Here is a 15,477-nt window from a genome sequence, read left to right as displayed (position 1 = left end):
GTAGGCTCCTCATTTATGAGCTTTGAGAAGATTTTATACTCTCAGAGTTGCCTTTTTGAGATGAAACCTTGAAGTGACTAACTGCCTGTAAACAGGAGAATTATGTGCCTTACTGAAGCTGACTGGCATATGACTATTCCCTGGAAGTCAGACAGCTGGCCAGCAAATGTGTGTTATTACAATCAATGAGATGTTGGCAACACATGTGGATTTGCAGTTTAAGGTTTGACACAGCTGTGGCAATTCTGCTATGCTAGTTTTATCTCCTCTTTATTGACTTTTCTGCATATTAAATCTGAAATGATTCCCCCTCAAAACTCTCTTTGAGAGTACAGAAATGTAATTTAGTACTAAAAGCTATCAAGGGAAAAGAAACTTGGTTCTGTTTTTGTGTTTTGGGGTCTGTTGGGGTTTTTTTTGGTTCCCCCCCACCCCTTGCTTTCTAGCCTACTCTTTGGGTCTCTGGACATCCTACTATTGTCTGGAGTGTTATTGTCTAGGATGCAAATGTAGACACGTAGATTGTCTGCACTCTGTAATTGGCCTCAGCATGGCACTACTAATTTTCCAGCAAAAATAGAATGATGCTTTTCTGGGAAAGCCGCCTTTCGTCCTGGATATTTACTGAGGGGTTTTGTTACTCTGTGTGCCTATGCAGGGAACAACGTTTCTCCCAAGGAAGTGAACTAAAAAGACCAAGACCAGTACAGCTGCAGGACTGTCAAGAGCTGTCGGGATTTAGTGTCTGTACTTACCAATTTGTGTTAATCATGGAATTACATGTTGCTTTTCATGTTGTGAAAACAGCAAATGGTCTCTAACCATCATTACTTTTTCTAGAAGGGTATTCTGGAGTGCCAGCGCTTTGGGGCAAGGATGTTATTTTAGACCACTCAAATCAGACTCTAGAAAATTAGCCCTGCCTTTTTCTGATGAAAAAAGAATTAGTTCTATTCTGAATGGTTATTGCAGGCTGGAGTAGCTGATGTCTTGGGAGTAGGATGGCTTCTGGCTTCTGCTGGGGATTTGCACAGCCCATAGGGTTTGTTATGGCCACGTTTACCCATCTGAACCTGTTTATCTTTTACTTTGCAACAACACAAGGACTAAGCTGCACCAAGTCAGAAGTAATGAACAGTCATCTTTGACGTTTCCATTGGTGTGCAGGTGTTGACATGTTTAAGGGAAGTGATTGCTGTTGAAGGGGGAAGGGAGGAGTAGTGAGGCTCTCTGTCTGTGGGAGAGGAGGAAAACATGACCCCTATCACAACTGAGAGTGCTCTGATGGTGAACTGCAGGTGCACCATTTTTATAAGCAATTAAGAAATTTTCATCAAAAAAGCTTCAAAGCAAATTGTATACCAATATCTTTCTCCACTGAAGACAGGCTCTGGGAATGGTTTGGGCTTCTGTTGAGCAAGGGGCAGGTTGATTACAAAAGAACACAGAATTAATGTGTTAATTCAAAACAGCTCTGTAATTGTCTACATAATTCAATATTTCATGTTAATGAAACCCACTAGGAATGCCGACTGAGTGTTCCAGTGGGCACCTCTAATGTTAAATAACTATTTACACAGCAAAGTTAGTCAAATTCTTTCAGTGCACAACTGGAATCATATGGAAGCGTCCCAGCTGGAACTTGTAATGTCCAGAATGTTCTAAATATGTAAGTTTCAAATTGGAGGATAACATAGTAGAAATGGTTCTTGTCACACAAGAACAAATGTATCTTAAACCCATGACCCCCAAGGCTGCCCCCACCGCTGCTGCACTGGGCCTTGGGCAGCTCCGCACAGAAACCACCCCTGCAGCCCCCTGCTACCAACACCTTGCCACCAAACCCAAATACACAGTTCAAATGGTATCCGTTTGATTTAAAATTTACCTCTAAATAGAACTGAGTGAAACTGGATGAAACTAATAAACATGCTTAATAGTCTCCAACCCATTTAAAAAGAATTTCAGATTAATTGTAGTGAGTGACTCCTTCTATAAAGAAGTTTCTCCTTCCCCAGCACTTTGTGTCTCCAAAGTTAATAATTTCAGTATCAGGAAAATTAGAGTGCTAACTTTCAAAATAAAATTCTCAAATTGTTTAGTTAGTGTAATGAGATACTCTCATTTAGACAAAGAGATAGGGTGTTTCAGTTAATGAGTAGTTTAAGCTGCCTTTTACGCTAATGAAACACAACATGATGTGGCCCTGTTTTATTAGTGGTAGCAGGACTGTATGTTATTATTGCTGACAAGCTGTGCTAGTATGCAGAAAAATAGAGAAAACACTCAAGACAAAATAGAAAAGAAATTTCAATCTTCCAGTTTGAAAAAAGAAGGAAATATTTTCCCACTTTTAGTGTTAAGGTTGTCACGTGTCTGTATATGTGTGTTCGTTGGGCTTATCAGAGCATCTTTTGAAAATGGCCAATTATGTTCTGACCAGCTTAGGCTGGAAGCTTGATTCTTTGTTAGAGCTAGGAATAAGTAGCTTGAAATAAGCATTATGACAATAGCTTGCCTATGATAGAAATAAATTTCACGTCTGTAAGGGAAATGACTCCATTGCCTTCGGTTTATTTTCAAGATACCTAATGATGTGGGATTCTGTGACATTATGCCCCAAAGCAGGGCACTACTTTCTTCATCTGAAGGGTCTCTGCTGGGTCCCTTCATGCAAAGTCTGTAGTGCATTTCTCTAGATGAGCTAGACCTACTTACAAGCATCACAAAACCATAGTCCTAGTTGGGATATACAGCCAGAAGTTTCTAGCTCGCATCAGTAACTACCATGTTCTGGCCAAGTGTCAGTGCTGTGCCAGGAGCCAGGCAGGCAGCTGCAGGTTCCTAGTGTTGCCTTTCAAAGACCTGGTTTTGACCTACATGTGGTACCGGACCCTTGGCAGACTGGCAATACAACTGTCACCACAGCTGTGCATGGATCACGTTGTATGAAAACAGGCACCTCTGGGGTGACTATGAAAGCTTTCCACACCATTGTCTGAGCCCGAGTTTTCTTTCTCCGTGTTCTGTTACTCAAGCTACTTAGTGAACAGCCCAGCATGCAGTCGTGTTATTGTCTCAGCATGGTGCACTTCCACTGGAGGGTGATCCCCTCGCTTCAAACAGACAAACAGAAGGACAGGCTGTCCCCTGTACTGTTGAGAATGCATATTGTTTTTGTATTTTGAGCTGATAAAATTAATCGCGTTTGTTTTCTCTGCAGATGAAGTTTTGCCCCATCCACATGCTTTCTGTAAGAATCATACAAGCTAAGAACATCAAGTCAAGAGACCTGTGTGAGTTGTGGTTTGATTGTGTTTTTAGTCAGAGTTTACAGTAAGCAACGTTCCTAAGTTGTGAAGGTATACAAGCAATGTACATAAAGCGCAGCCATAGAAGTACTAATGCCAGGGCTATAATTAGATCAAATGCCTGAGGTATCATTAGATTGAAGGACATATCTAGTGGCATTCCAGGGAACTGGTGAAACCCAAGACTCCCAGGTGAATTTTCTGGGCCAACAACAAGGGAAGGTAGACCTTGTGAGGAGGCTGCAATTTGTAAAGCTGCTTGTTTGGTTTTGATGTTCAGAATTGGTGTAAATCATACAATGGACTGGAATTTTGAAACACAGGCCACATATTTAGGGACCTTTTATTGAAACGTATCAATTATACACAATAATTGAAGGTAAATTAGAGAATTTCAAGCCTTCTAAAATACAGTATCATCTGGGGTATTTGCTGTTCTCAGATGACCAGTCACATTAAATTATATGGATGGTTTCTGGGTAAGGAGGGCCTCTGCAGATCCAGCCCTAAGCACGTGCTGAATGTGCAGGCAAAACAGACTTTTCTGGGTACTTCTGTATTGGACTTTCTTTGCCTCATTATCTCCCCCTCACAGTCTCCTGTGGCTCCTTCTCAAGATGTACTAGGGACCAGCCATTCAGCTTCCATTTTTGCAGAGGCCTCCTGTGGGTTCCTCAGTCAGGACAGAGACCTTGAGCTGCCTTTTCTCATGCTCTTGAAACCTCTGGCCTGTGTATTCTTCCAGTGAAAATCGACATGTTCAGCCAAAAAAGCATCACTTTGCAGCAAGCTGCAGCCAAGAGCATTCGCATCTCTCCATGCAGGGCCGAGCACAACAGGATCCCAGAGCAGCCAGGGTGGGAAGGGACCCTCGGAGACCACCCAGCCCAACCCCTGCCAAAGCAGGCTCTCCCGGAGCAGGCTGCACAGAGCTCATCCGGGCAGGTTTGAATGCCCCCGGAGAAGGAGACTTGGCCAACCTTGGCCAAGACCAGCTGTGGGGGGAGACCGGAGCCGGCGAATCTCCTGTTGGCTGGTTAGCTGCCTGCTGAAGGGCTTCCTGTGGCATGTGCCACGTGGCAAAGTCCAGAGGTGGTCACGAGAGAGGGTAGTGTGACAAGGCCTGTGTTTCTGAGTTTCAATGATCTCTTCTATCTACTCTATTGAAGGGACAGTTCCACTTTCCTGCCAAAACCTTGCGGGGCAATGTTATTCACTGCTTGATACCAGTCTGAAGTATTTAGGCATCTCGGGCTGCAGTAGACATCTTCAGTCAACTCCAGACTCCAGCTCTGAAAGACACCACCTTGGAGATTTGCTTTCACACCGTTGCCAAGCGTCACAAAGTAAATGTGCTTTCCCACCGTGGCTTTTCCCAAAGGATGGCCGCTCGAGGCACTGACTGCACTAACCATAAGGAGTAGATGTAGGCTGGAAGCGAGATGAAGAGTCCTGACTCACTCAGGCCCCTGTGTGCATGGGCCTGCGCTGGCCTCTAGCTACAACAGGTCTTCTTTCCTCATACCTAACCCTTCTAGACAGCCATCGTGTCCCCTCCGCATGTTTGTGCTGCCGCACTGAGCCAGCAGTCTCCTCTGATCTTCTCTGTAATGTGTGTTCTCCTTTCCTGTAATCATCCTAACAGCTCTTTTTGGAACTACCTGTAGTTTCAGTTAAACTTTTTTAACGTTGTTGACCGGAATTGTAAGGAATATGCCAGAGGAATGGTCAGTGGGGACTTTTATACCTCTTTCTCTTCGTGTGGGAAACACGGCTCTTAGCGTACTTTGTGTGTGCATTTGCAACTTGTAGTTACCCAGGAATTAGATGGTTTTCCTTGGTTGCTTGCAAACAATGGTTTCTTCACTTATTCTTAAAAAAGGTAGTAATATTTGTTAGTCCCCAGAATCATGGCCTTGCCTTGCTTTTCATCTATAACGTTGGCATCAGTTTTTTAATTTTTAATTTTTTTCTGCTGCAGTGACCGCATCAGACTGCTATGTGCGCTTGTGGCTGCCGTCTGCTTCAAATGGAAAGCTTCAGACCAAAACCATCAAGAATTCTGACAACCCTGTCTGGAATGAGACTTTCTACTTTAGGATCCAGAGAGAAGTTGAGGTAGTAAAAAAAATAGAAATTTCACCATTTTGAATAGCTGGGAATCGTCAGTTGACACCTTGTTACTTAAGTTATTTAGCACAGTTGATCAACTGCTTGTGTAACAGAATTTGCAACTGTCTGGTGAGCACAAAACAGTACACGTATGCAGTAGTTTTCCGCTCAGCCAGTTACCAACATCAGTGATAGCAATGCCTACATCTGAGCTAGTCCAGATTCCTTTTGTTGTCATCTGGGAGAAATAAGTACTGCTGTAGCATGCTTCATCTGGGCTATTTTGGATGGCTAATTTGAAAAGAGCTTTCCCTCTACTGGTGGTTTTAAGGGAAGGGTAGAGGAGTTGCTGTGGTGTGGACAACAAATTTAATCCTACCCTAAGCTGGGTAGTTAAGAGAACTCTGGGGATGAAGAAACTGAGTAAGTATGCTCTTTGGGCAGGCTATCTGTAGTGCAGAGCACTGACTTCTCTTCTGTCTCAGGATAGTGGGAGCTCTGTGTTATAGGTAGTTGCCTCCTATTTCATGATAAGTTTCCCAAGAGTGGGTTGAATAAGTGTTCCACATTAGCAAATGCCTGAAGGAAAGCACGTATTGCTTTATTCTTAGCACTGTGCTAGTCAAGCAGCTGCAAAAGCCTACAAGCAATTTTTTGTTTCTGTGTAATAGCAGCTCAATAAGAGTTCTTATTTATTTTCTTCTACTACCAGAACATTTTAGAGTTGGCAGTGTGTGATGAAGATCCACTCACCAAAGATGACACACAGTTCACAGTTCTTTTTAATGTTGCTAGAATCAGACCTGGAGAGACGCTCCGTGAGACATTTGCTTTGAAATCAGAGGTAAGAACTGAAAATACAGGAAGCGATTGGCAAGACCCCATTGTCCACATTGGCTTCCATGTTAGGTGGGGTTTGGGTCTGCACAAACAGATCTCATGTTATTATCAATATCTCATCACAACAGGTGTTGCCATGCTGGATTTTTCGCCTTCGTTAATCTCTTTTCACAGATTGAGAAAGTGAAGCAGCTGCTCTCTCATGCCCACCGTCTGTGGGGGGTGGGTGGGAAATGTTAACAGGGAGCATCTTTAAACAGTCGTTTTTATCTTTTATAATCTACATAAGTAACTTCCTATCCTTTCAGCTTCGTTCCACTTTTGTCACACTTAGAGGCCATTTCCTCTTAAGTGGCAACTTTTTATTAAAAACATGAAGAGAATCCGCTCACCACTTGAATGAAATGGTTCTTTCAGGCTTCTCCCATTGGTGTTCATGCTGGGTTTCCTAGGTGATTCAGATTCCTCTAGCCTGTAATAAAAGGACACCTGTTCTGCTAACATTTTTGGTATACTGTTAAGGAGCCTGTGAGAGAGAGTTGCCCAGAGAACAGAGCTGGGAAAGGCCCGTGACAACTCCCAGGTTTGTCTGAGCTGTGGCTGAGGGATGGCTACATGCTCACTGCAGGAAGGAGACAGTCCATACCCAAAAGAACAGCTACTTTCCAAATGCTGAAAGCTGTTAAGGTGGATCTCCCTTGTGACACTGCAGGCTGGTGCCATGCACTTCTCAGCCAGTGGGTGAGTCACTGGGAAACAGTGATTCAATAACCACTGCAGTCCAGAGTGCTCTTGCCTGCTTCCTCTCTGCTGCATTCAGTGTGAGTGTGATTTAAATGGGTTGTACATGGAAATGACACTGGCATTAGTCACGTTTGTTGCTGGACTTCAATGTTTTTCCCCCCCAGTGCACACCATCTTTGCAGAAAGCCATTGCATTTCTGTTTCAGTCAAGCTTTTGCCCTCTGATTGTATCTTCAGAAATATGTATAATTCTACATATCCTATAATGGGGGAAAGGCACTCTTACGTGCCTTTTGCAAGCCTGTGGTTTCCATTGCAAGCTCAGCTTTGGAAGAGGTAACACACAGCTGTTTTGGTGACATTAGCAGAGGAGATGTTAGCCATGGAAGTGCTTTTCAGGTGTGTCTGCACTGCCAAATTCTTGCAGCCTCCAGTAATCTGTATTTATTTTACCCTTTTGTTTTTAGAAAGAGAGGTGCACTAAGAAATGGGAGAGTTTGGAAGTGGAATTCTGGATAGAAAGAATGTGAGTAAAATTCCAAAGCTGAAAGGTATAGATCTCGGAGAAAGAGGAACTCTTCCAGCTTTTCCTCCGAGCAGTGAACTGAAATTACAGTTTCAAACTTTTTTTACCTTAACTTCCCCAGCTAATTCTGCCTGTCAGTGTATTTCATACAGATCTTACCTTCTGTTCAACATGTATATGTAGTAACATTGGTATGATGTGATAAGTTGCACACAAGAGGTGTGTAAAATTTAAGAGGTGCTCTTCAAGTTGTTAATATTAATTGAACAATGCCTAGAATGCTGTGGTTTCTAAAAGACCAGAAAACTTGGATTATTATCACAATATGTACATAGTTGAGTAGACAGTATTAGAAAAGTCACCCATTAGGTGATAGCTTAGTTAAGCTGAAAAAAATACACAATCAACAAATAATAAAATTAAGACCATCCCCCTCAAAGTGGTAATCAATGTTGTCTGGAGGAGAAAAAAAACCCCATAAGATAAATTTTATCTCTCCTTTAAATGCTATCACCAGTTTGATTGGGGAAAAAAACCAAAACGAAAAAAACCCAAAACCACCACCACAACAACCACCAAGCCCTAAGCTACATGTTCTGGCATATTTGATCTTAGCATTACCAAAAAAAAAATAAAAATATAGTTCACTCAGAGCTAACTGCATGATTAGAAGAAGGAAGTGTAAATAAAGCTACTCATTCTGCAAAAGAAAATCACTGTTGTTCTTGGTTAATTTATCCCACAGTGAAAGTAAAGAAAATCTATTTATCTATGATAGATACCTTAAGAGATGGTATAAGCACCTCGTGCAAATGTGGAAGCAGTCACAGCCAGATATATAAAAAGGACAGAATGAGATGCAGTGCTTACAAACTGGACTGAGTAGATTCAGACTAGAAATAAGAGGAGTATCTTTCACCATTTAAGTTATAAGGCATATGGGAGATCCTCTATCCTCAGAAGTCAAACCTAGTTATTTCCATTTCAATAAATTCTACAGCTGAATTGGAAGTTTTAAGGCTGGAAGTGGTGCTTGGTGAAATACTCTGCAGCACTCTCAAAACTATCAAGCTGCAACTAGTCGTTTACCATCTCATACCAACATACTCTTCGTGCCAGTCCCTCTGCTGCCTTCTCCTTGTTTCTTCTCATTCAGGATGTGCGTGCGCTCTCTGCTTCTTCTTCCTCTCTCCTTCTTCTTCCTCTCTCCTTTGGCTGCCCAACCTCTTAACAGAACCAGCCACAGCTGCACCTTATCTACATCAGCCAACCCACCGCCCCTGCAGCCAGCCCACAGCTGTATGTTATCAATATTAATTAACCCAGCTTCATTCCTCTACAACTGTGGACTTTACAGAAAGTCAAAGGTTGTATAACTACATAACTTTTAATGGTCCTTTCAGACATATGAAAGCACTTATGAATGAATGTAACATCATGATGTTGGAGTATTGGCCTTAATGAGCAATGCTGTTAGAAGACTTTATAGTTTACTCATAGTATTAAATAACTACATCCATTCAGTGTACGTCTTACAATTCAAAATGTCTTGGACAAAGGCTTTCTATTACTTACCTCTGTGTTTTCCAGTCATACATGTAGCACAGCGGGAGTTAATTCTTATTTGCTGTTCATTTATGATCGGTTGTAAATTATAATCTGGAAGAGTCAGAAACGTCTTTCCTAATAAGTATTTGCAGAGCACATTAATAGTAGTCTTTGCTTTCCCCAAGTCTTAAGGTCATTTGTTAATAGCAGGACATGATTCCACATAGACCAGTATGCTTTTGTTCTGCTGTATCTTAGCATATAGTTTTAAGCATGGGTATTTTTGTGGGCATTCCTGCCTTTCTTCTTGTTTGGCTACTACATTTTGGTTCACGAGCTCAGCAGGTGATCATGTATTATGCCTTTTAGAAAACAAATTTTGATACTAACATAACTATATTGGATTTTAAGCAGGAAAAGTCATAAAACTACTATTTAAAAAAAAAACAAAAAACCACCAGATACTTACACAGCTTTTGTTTGTTTGCCTTTTGATTCTGTCTTTTCAGCCCTGGCCCTCCAGAGCGTCTCATTACCAATGATGTCCTAGTGGTAAGGTTCACATATGAATTTATCTTGGAGTGACTTTTCCTTCATTTTCTATTCTCTTCTCTTCCCCCAGCCATCTGACATTTTATAGAGAAAATACAAGCTACCATGACAGATTAGAGCATGGTGTGCATTATAAAGTGAAGCATGTGGGATGATTCCCATTTGTTACGGCTTAACTGTTGCCCTCTCCATGCAGAAATAGAAGCTGTGTTTCTTGAAGTCCTCAGGTATTACAGACATCAGTATTTTTGCCCAGCTGTGGCTTGTTAATGTTGCAGAACCCCATATTCCTTGGTGTTTAAAGTGAAAACTGCTTGTGTTTCATGTAATACAGCATGGCACTTGGCAGGAGAAACAAAAAGGGCTGAGTCTGTAGAAGGCAATAGTAAGTACTCAGTGTGCTTATGACCGGAAGGTTATCTAATGTAACAGCTTTCTGGGAAATGGGTTTTTTAATAAAGAGTTATTTTACTTGTTGAAACATAGAGTCCTCTTTTGGTGTTAGTCAGTGTGTGGCACATTACCTATCTCCTTGGGCTGGCCCAGCAGCTAAGGAGTACAAAGTACTTCATGCCAACCACTCCAAGCCTGCGCGTGATTCGCACACGCTAGCCTTTAATAGCCCTGAGGCAAAGTAACACATATTCTGTTCTTTCCCCCTCATTTTCTGTGTGAGGCATAAGAGCTGTAATGATTGGCATGCATTGTTCCTGAAATGGCTTGGAAAACTGTCCTGGCATGAATTATTAAAGGTGAACTGGAATGACTCAGGTGGAGGGTAGGGTGGAATAAATCCATGATCTCCCTACATCAGGACCAGCAAGAAGATGCTTTGTAGACTAATCACTGCCACAATACAGAGAAACTCATCATCAGGTGTTTTCCCCCACCCTTCCTAAATAATTATCAGATATATGTGTAGCTATTTGGGCAACAGTGCGTTGTACAGAGTTTCCGGATTTTGGGATAACTTGGATGGGTACAGCAACCTGTGGCAATGCGCCACTGTATGGACGAGTTAGCTCTGAAGCAGTGTAACTGGGTTACTGTCCTGGGATAGCAGTGTAACTGGGTTACTGTCCTGGGATAATGAGCTCGGATTTACGCTTGTGCAGCTGGATTGTTTCCAGCACTGAGACCAGTTCAGTTGGCTCTGTATTATAGGTAGCGTTTGCTGGCATGATGTTTCATTATTTGCTGCAGATGTGGCGTTTTGTACCTTCACATTTTTCCACTCCTGTCTTTTACAGTCCCGTGAGGTTTGTTGCTTGGATGTGCGAGTGGACATTAATGAAAGCAGGAAATATTTGCAAGGTATGCTGATTTTCTCTGTGAAGCGAAGACATGACCAAATCAGCCTGTCACAGTAATTCAGACCCAGATAGAGGCATTTTAGAATACAGAGACATCTACAGACAGTAAAATGTAGGGGGATGAAAGTCCCTAAACTGCCTCCGGCTGTAATGCTGATCCCTGTGTCTTTTCCTTGTCTTTTCCACCACTTTGCTGGTGGAAGTATGAGGGAGTGCTTCCCCTGGGAGCACTCCCAGTTGTGGGGTAAAGGCAGGAGTACTGGCTCCTGGGCTGTAGGAACCTTGCCACTGTGGCAGCTTACAGAGGAGTTCCTGCAGAAAGTTTGCCGCCTTTGTTTGCTATTTTGCCTGAACAGCAATATTATTCTCTGCACAAATCTGTTTTCTCCAGAGGGCAAAAACCTGGTGCTTACGGTGCCTGCATCTCATGAGGGAACGCAGAAAAGTACAGAGGACACAGATACTTTCTACTTCCATTGCGTGAAGGCTTGGGAGCCGGTTCTCAAAGTCAGGCTGCAGGTAATGGGCACTACACAATACCGTGTGCTTGTTTCCAGGGTCACCAAAACAGTAAAGAACTGGGTTGTTTCTATTCTGTGAATAAAAACTATGGGTTTTTTTCCTCTGTAGAATGTTTCTGATAAGGAAGATGAAAATAGCAATTTAAGTGACACCTTAACAGTACCACTGAAATTTCTCCCTGTTGGACACAGAGTGAAAGTAACTCTCCCTGTAAGACATGTAAGTGCTTCAACATTTATATGATCTTTTGGAGAGAAGAGTAACTCTCAGTGTTTAATACCATAACATTTTATATATATCAATTAGTAAGTCTGAGAATTTTGTGCAAATACACGTTTTCTGTGAGAAAGGTTAGTTTTCTCAGAGAAATATCAATATTCTGTCCATAAAATCAATAACTGGGAATTTATCCAGGCCAGTTTTAGATTCGCTTCAGACCAACCTCTGCTGTCCATGCACAGTTAAAGGTGAATATTGAATACCCCTAGCAAGGCTTTGGGATGGCCTGCTGCTCTTTATCAAGCCCGGGTGGCTAGCTCAGTCTATATACCTGAATTTTAGATGGCTAAAGTTAGATGAGTTGAATCTTGCCCTCAGAGAACAATTCTATCCCATTCTTCTCTGCATACAGTCGTGATGTTAACTGGTGGAGAGATACAGCTCTAAATTGCTTTAATGCAGCAGTAATGCTGCTGTGTGGCCAGATGAATGTTAACAACAGTAAGACATCCTTCCTCAGACCTTGCAGCAAATGAGGCAAAAATAAGAGGAGGAGAATTTCTCAGCAGCCTTTCTTATACAGAGAAGGGAGCACAAATGTCTGTTTTGCCACTAGTGGTTCCCCACCTGTCTCTCTGGGCGCTCTTTTACCTCCAGTAGTTTTTTGTAAGGGTGTGGTGACTTGTATTTTCCATCACTGTCTTTCATCTGGCCTGCTGTTCTTAATCCTCAAGAATAAGAGGGTGGCAACGTGCTGCTGCTGGGTTAGGATGGTTCTTGGAGGTATATTCACAGTGAGGAAGAAATCCTGTTTCACAACCCACTGATCTGACCACTTCCACTCCTGCCTCTTTCACTTCTCTGTAGAATGTTTGGTGTTTAGTTGCTTTCCTTCTGTTTCCCACTACAGTTTTCCAAAAAACTGTGTGCAGAGTGGTAGTGTTGGGGCATTCCAGGAGGCACTAAAAATCTGGATTTCAAAACTACTCTTTTCCCCACTTCACATTCCTGCTCTTATTTCTTTGTTTACAGAATGTGCCACTGCAGTTGTACCTCCAGCTAAATGATTGGTAAGAGGACTATTTTTTTCTCTGAAGGTTTTATTGCTCTTTGAACTATGAATTCTAGAACAGAATAGCCTTTATTTAGATACAAGGAACGCACAAGACTAGGGGTAAAATACAACAATAGCTCAGTCAACATCAAAGACTCACCACAGCAGATCAAAGTTAAATGTCCTTAGGGCAAAAGAGTCATGCCAACATGCAGGAAAAAAAAAAAAAAAAAAGGAGAGAAGGAAAAAAAGAAGATAGTTTCAAACAGTGAGGAACTTAGTCACTGGGTGTCCTTTGTGTCAAAGAATCAAAGACTGCAATCGGAGGCTTCTTCAAAAGAGACACAGAAGAGGCAAGAAGGCAGAGTGAAAAGGGAATTTGAAATAAGCAAACCATCCAGAGTCCAGACATTACTCAAACCACACAGGTGTTCTTAAGAAAATAGATCTGTGGCTCTGGTGATATCAGTAGAAAGAAGCACAAGCTAGGGAAGATGAAATGTTGCACTGTAAAATAATGAGAAAGACAACGTATAAATCCAAATTATCATTGTACTGTTTCTGTATAAATCTGTGGTACAAATCCCCATGAAAGACCTTGGTCGATTCAAGTCACCCTTTGCTCAGAAATTATATGACACAGAAATTAAAAGAATTCAGCTTACAAAGCTACTGAAAGACACACAGAAGCCTTTATTTCTTCATAAGTGCCATCCTTTTCTGACAGTAAAACTTACACTGAAACATCAGAAAGTAGAGACCATGCAGAAGCAAAGCAGTTGATTTCTTTGAAACTGGAAGCTGCATTTCTGTCTCTAAATCTGAACAGTGAATCGTAATTTTTTTATGACATTTAGTAACTGTAGTTGCTAAAAATAGATCCATATACAATTTAAACATCAGTCCTATGCCTCTGGATTTACTTATGTTTCAGCACAGAAAATCTAGATGTGCGCTTCGGGTACAATCTGTGCCAAGAAGAGCAAGAATTCCTGCAAAAAAGGAAGAGAGTGGTTGCCAGTGCCCTGAAAAGGGTTCTTCATCTGGAAAGAGATCTGCATGGACACGAGGTCTGTGAGTTGGAATCCAAGCCTGGGGTGTGGGTCTGTTGAATTAGAATTGCCACAATTCTCCACAAAATTTCGAGTAATTTTTGTATGTTGATGACAAACCCGCTGATCTGAATGGCAGCAGAATAGCAGTTCTCCATGTGGCATACCCCATACTTCTCTAAAATTTCAGCTCAGCTGGTCGTGCCCTCACTGGTTTCAATGGGTCAAACTCCTCAGGGCCTAACGTACCACTTTTCTAAGCCAGAGTTTCCAGCAGCGTGATGCAGTGGGTCAGCAAGATATGAGGCACTGGTACGTTGTGATAGACACAGCCTACCCAGACAACCCAAACCAGTTAGGAAAACAGGAGTATTTGAAATTCACCTTGCATCAGAAATATTTATGAAAACATTGGAAAGACCCTTCTTTGCACTTACCTTTTTTTTTTAATTATCAGAGCACTTTACACAAAACCTCAAAATTCTTTAAGGTGGAGAAAGAACATTTTATAACAAGCTCCAGCTGAAGTATGTTTTGTTGCAAAGATCCAGGGTGAATTTTTAAGTGAACATTTACTTTCTTGCTGGAATTGTATTTCTTGAATGGATGTTGTTCAAAGAATAATTTTTTTGCTTAATATTTTTTTTCTAAACTCTGCTCAGGACTTCCTTGAATCAATTCTTAATTACATTTATTGCACTTGCTGTTATTTATAATAAAATAATTTCATTATCTGTTACTAAAGAACAAGAGGAGGACAGAAACTTAAAATCACTGCATATTCAAAGTCTGCCAAGCTTTGGGGTTAAGGGAACCTACTGAATATCTGGAGGTTAATTTAAAAAAGGTACTGGTAAAGACTGGCTGAACGTTTATTTAATTTAATTGTCCTCCAATGAAGTCTGCTGAGGAAATTATAAGAGGTGTAATTAGACTTTTCCAAGTCAGCAAGTGAGTAACTTTTTGAAGATAATACTTATGTTTTGAACAGGTCCCAGTAATAGCTGTTATGGCAACAGGCGGAGGCCTCAGAGCAATGTCAGCTATGTTTGGCCACCTCTTAGCTCTTCAGAAGCTAAATCTGTTGGACTGTGTTACCTATCTCACCGGGGCTTCTGGCTCAACATGGTGCGTATAGAAAATGAGATTTGTATTTTGAATGACTGTGACACCACATGCCCACACAGTGAGGGAGGTGCATCTCTTTTGAAGCCTTACATCGTTAATAAGTGAACATAATTCCCTGGTAAATCTATTACTGTTGGCTCTCAATAACATCAGTTTAGGCTTGCCGATTCTCTTCTTTGATGAAAATGGTTGGGCCAACATAGTAATTTTCCAAAGAGATTCAAGCACACGGATGATTTTCTCACATTTCTGTTCTTCAGGACCCTAGCAGATCTGTATGAGCATGCTGACTGGTCACAGAGGACTCTGGAGGGGCCACTTAAGGCAGTAAAAGAACAAGTGACAAAATGCAAGCGCAACCTTATGTCTGTAGAGCATCTGAAGTACTATCACAAGGAACTCGCTGAAAGGGCAAAAGCAGGACATGTGTCATCTTTTACAACTCTGTGGTCACTTGTTCAGGAAATGTTCTTACATGAACGGGTATGTACGTGGTCCTGCCACACATTTGGGAACCATCCGCTCATTTTCTTTATAGAACTTTAACCTTTGAAGG

The 15,477-nt window shown here is 41.7% G+C and overlaps 1 protein-coding gene across 13 annotated transcripts in view; it reads left to right on the top strand.

Annotated features, from left to right (window-relative positions):
* Positions 1-15,477, top strand: part of LOC130152167 (cytosolic phospholipase A2 beta-like) — a 52,408-nt gene that overhangs the window by 23,271 nt on the left and 13,660 nt on the right. For 11 of the 13 annotated variants that reach the window (XR_008822904.1, XM_056345214.1, XM_056345217.1 and 8 more), the window contains 13 exons: positions 3,224-3,296; positions 4,481-4,657; positions 5,293-5,429; positions 6,136-6,267; positions 7,475-7,533; positions 9,591-9,633; positions 10,884-10,947; positions 11,338-11,465; positions 11,577-11,687; positions 12,720-12,757; positions 13,676-13,811; positions 14,785-14,921; positions 15,182-15,404. Coding sequence is in view for 12 of the 13 variants with exons in the window: in XM_056345214.1 (XP_056201189.1) it covers positions 3,224-3,296; positions 4,481-4,657; positions 5,293-5,429; positions 6,136-6,267; positions 7,475-7,533; positions 9,591-9,633; positions 10,884-10,947; positions 11,338-11,465; positions 11,577-11,687; positions 12,720-12,757; positions 13,676-13,811; positions 14,785-14,921; positions 15,182-15,404 (1,458 nt within the window). In the remaining variant the exon portion in view is untranslated. The remainder of the gene's footprint in view (positions 1-3,223; positions 3,297-4,480; positions 4,658-5,292; positions 5,430-6,135; positions 6,268-7,474; positions 7,534-9,590; positions 9,634-10,883; positions 10,948-11,337; positions 11,466-11,576; positions 11,688-12,719; positions 12,758-13,675; positions 13,812-14,784; positions 14,922-15,181; positions 15,405-15,477) is intronic. The other 2 variants (XM_056345222.1, XM_056345223.1) reach the window with 1 other exon arrangement.

The sequence above is a fragment of the Falco biarmicus genome, chromosome 7, assembly GCF_023638135.1.
Source record: "Falco biarmicus isolate bFalBia1 chromosome 7, bFalBia1.pri, whole genome shotgun sequence".
NCBI classification, from domain to species: domain Eukaryota; kingdom Metazoa; phylum Chordata; class Aves; order Falconiformes; family Falconidae; genus Falco; species Falco biarmicus.
The sequence above is the reverse complement of the archived record's forward strand: the minus strand, read 5'-3'. Positions and strand labels throughout refer to the sequence as shown.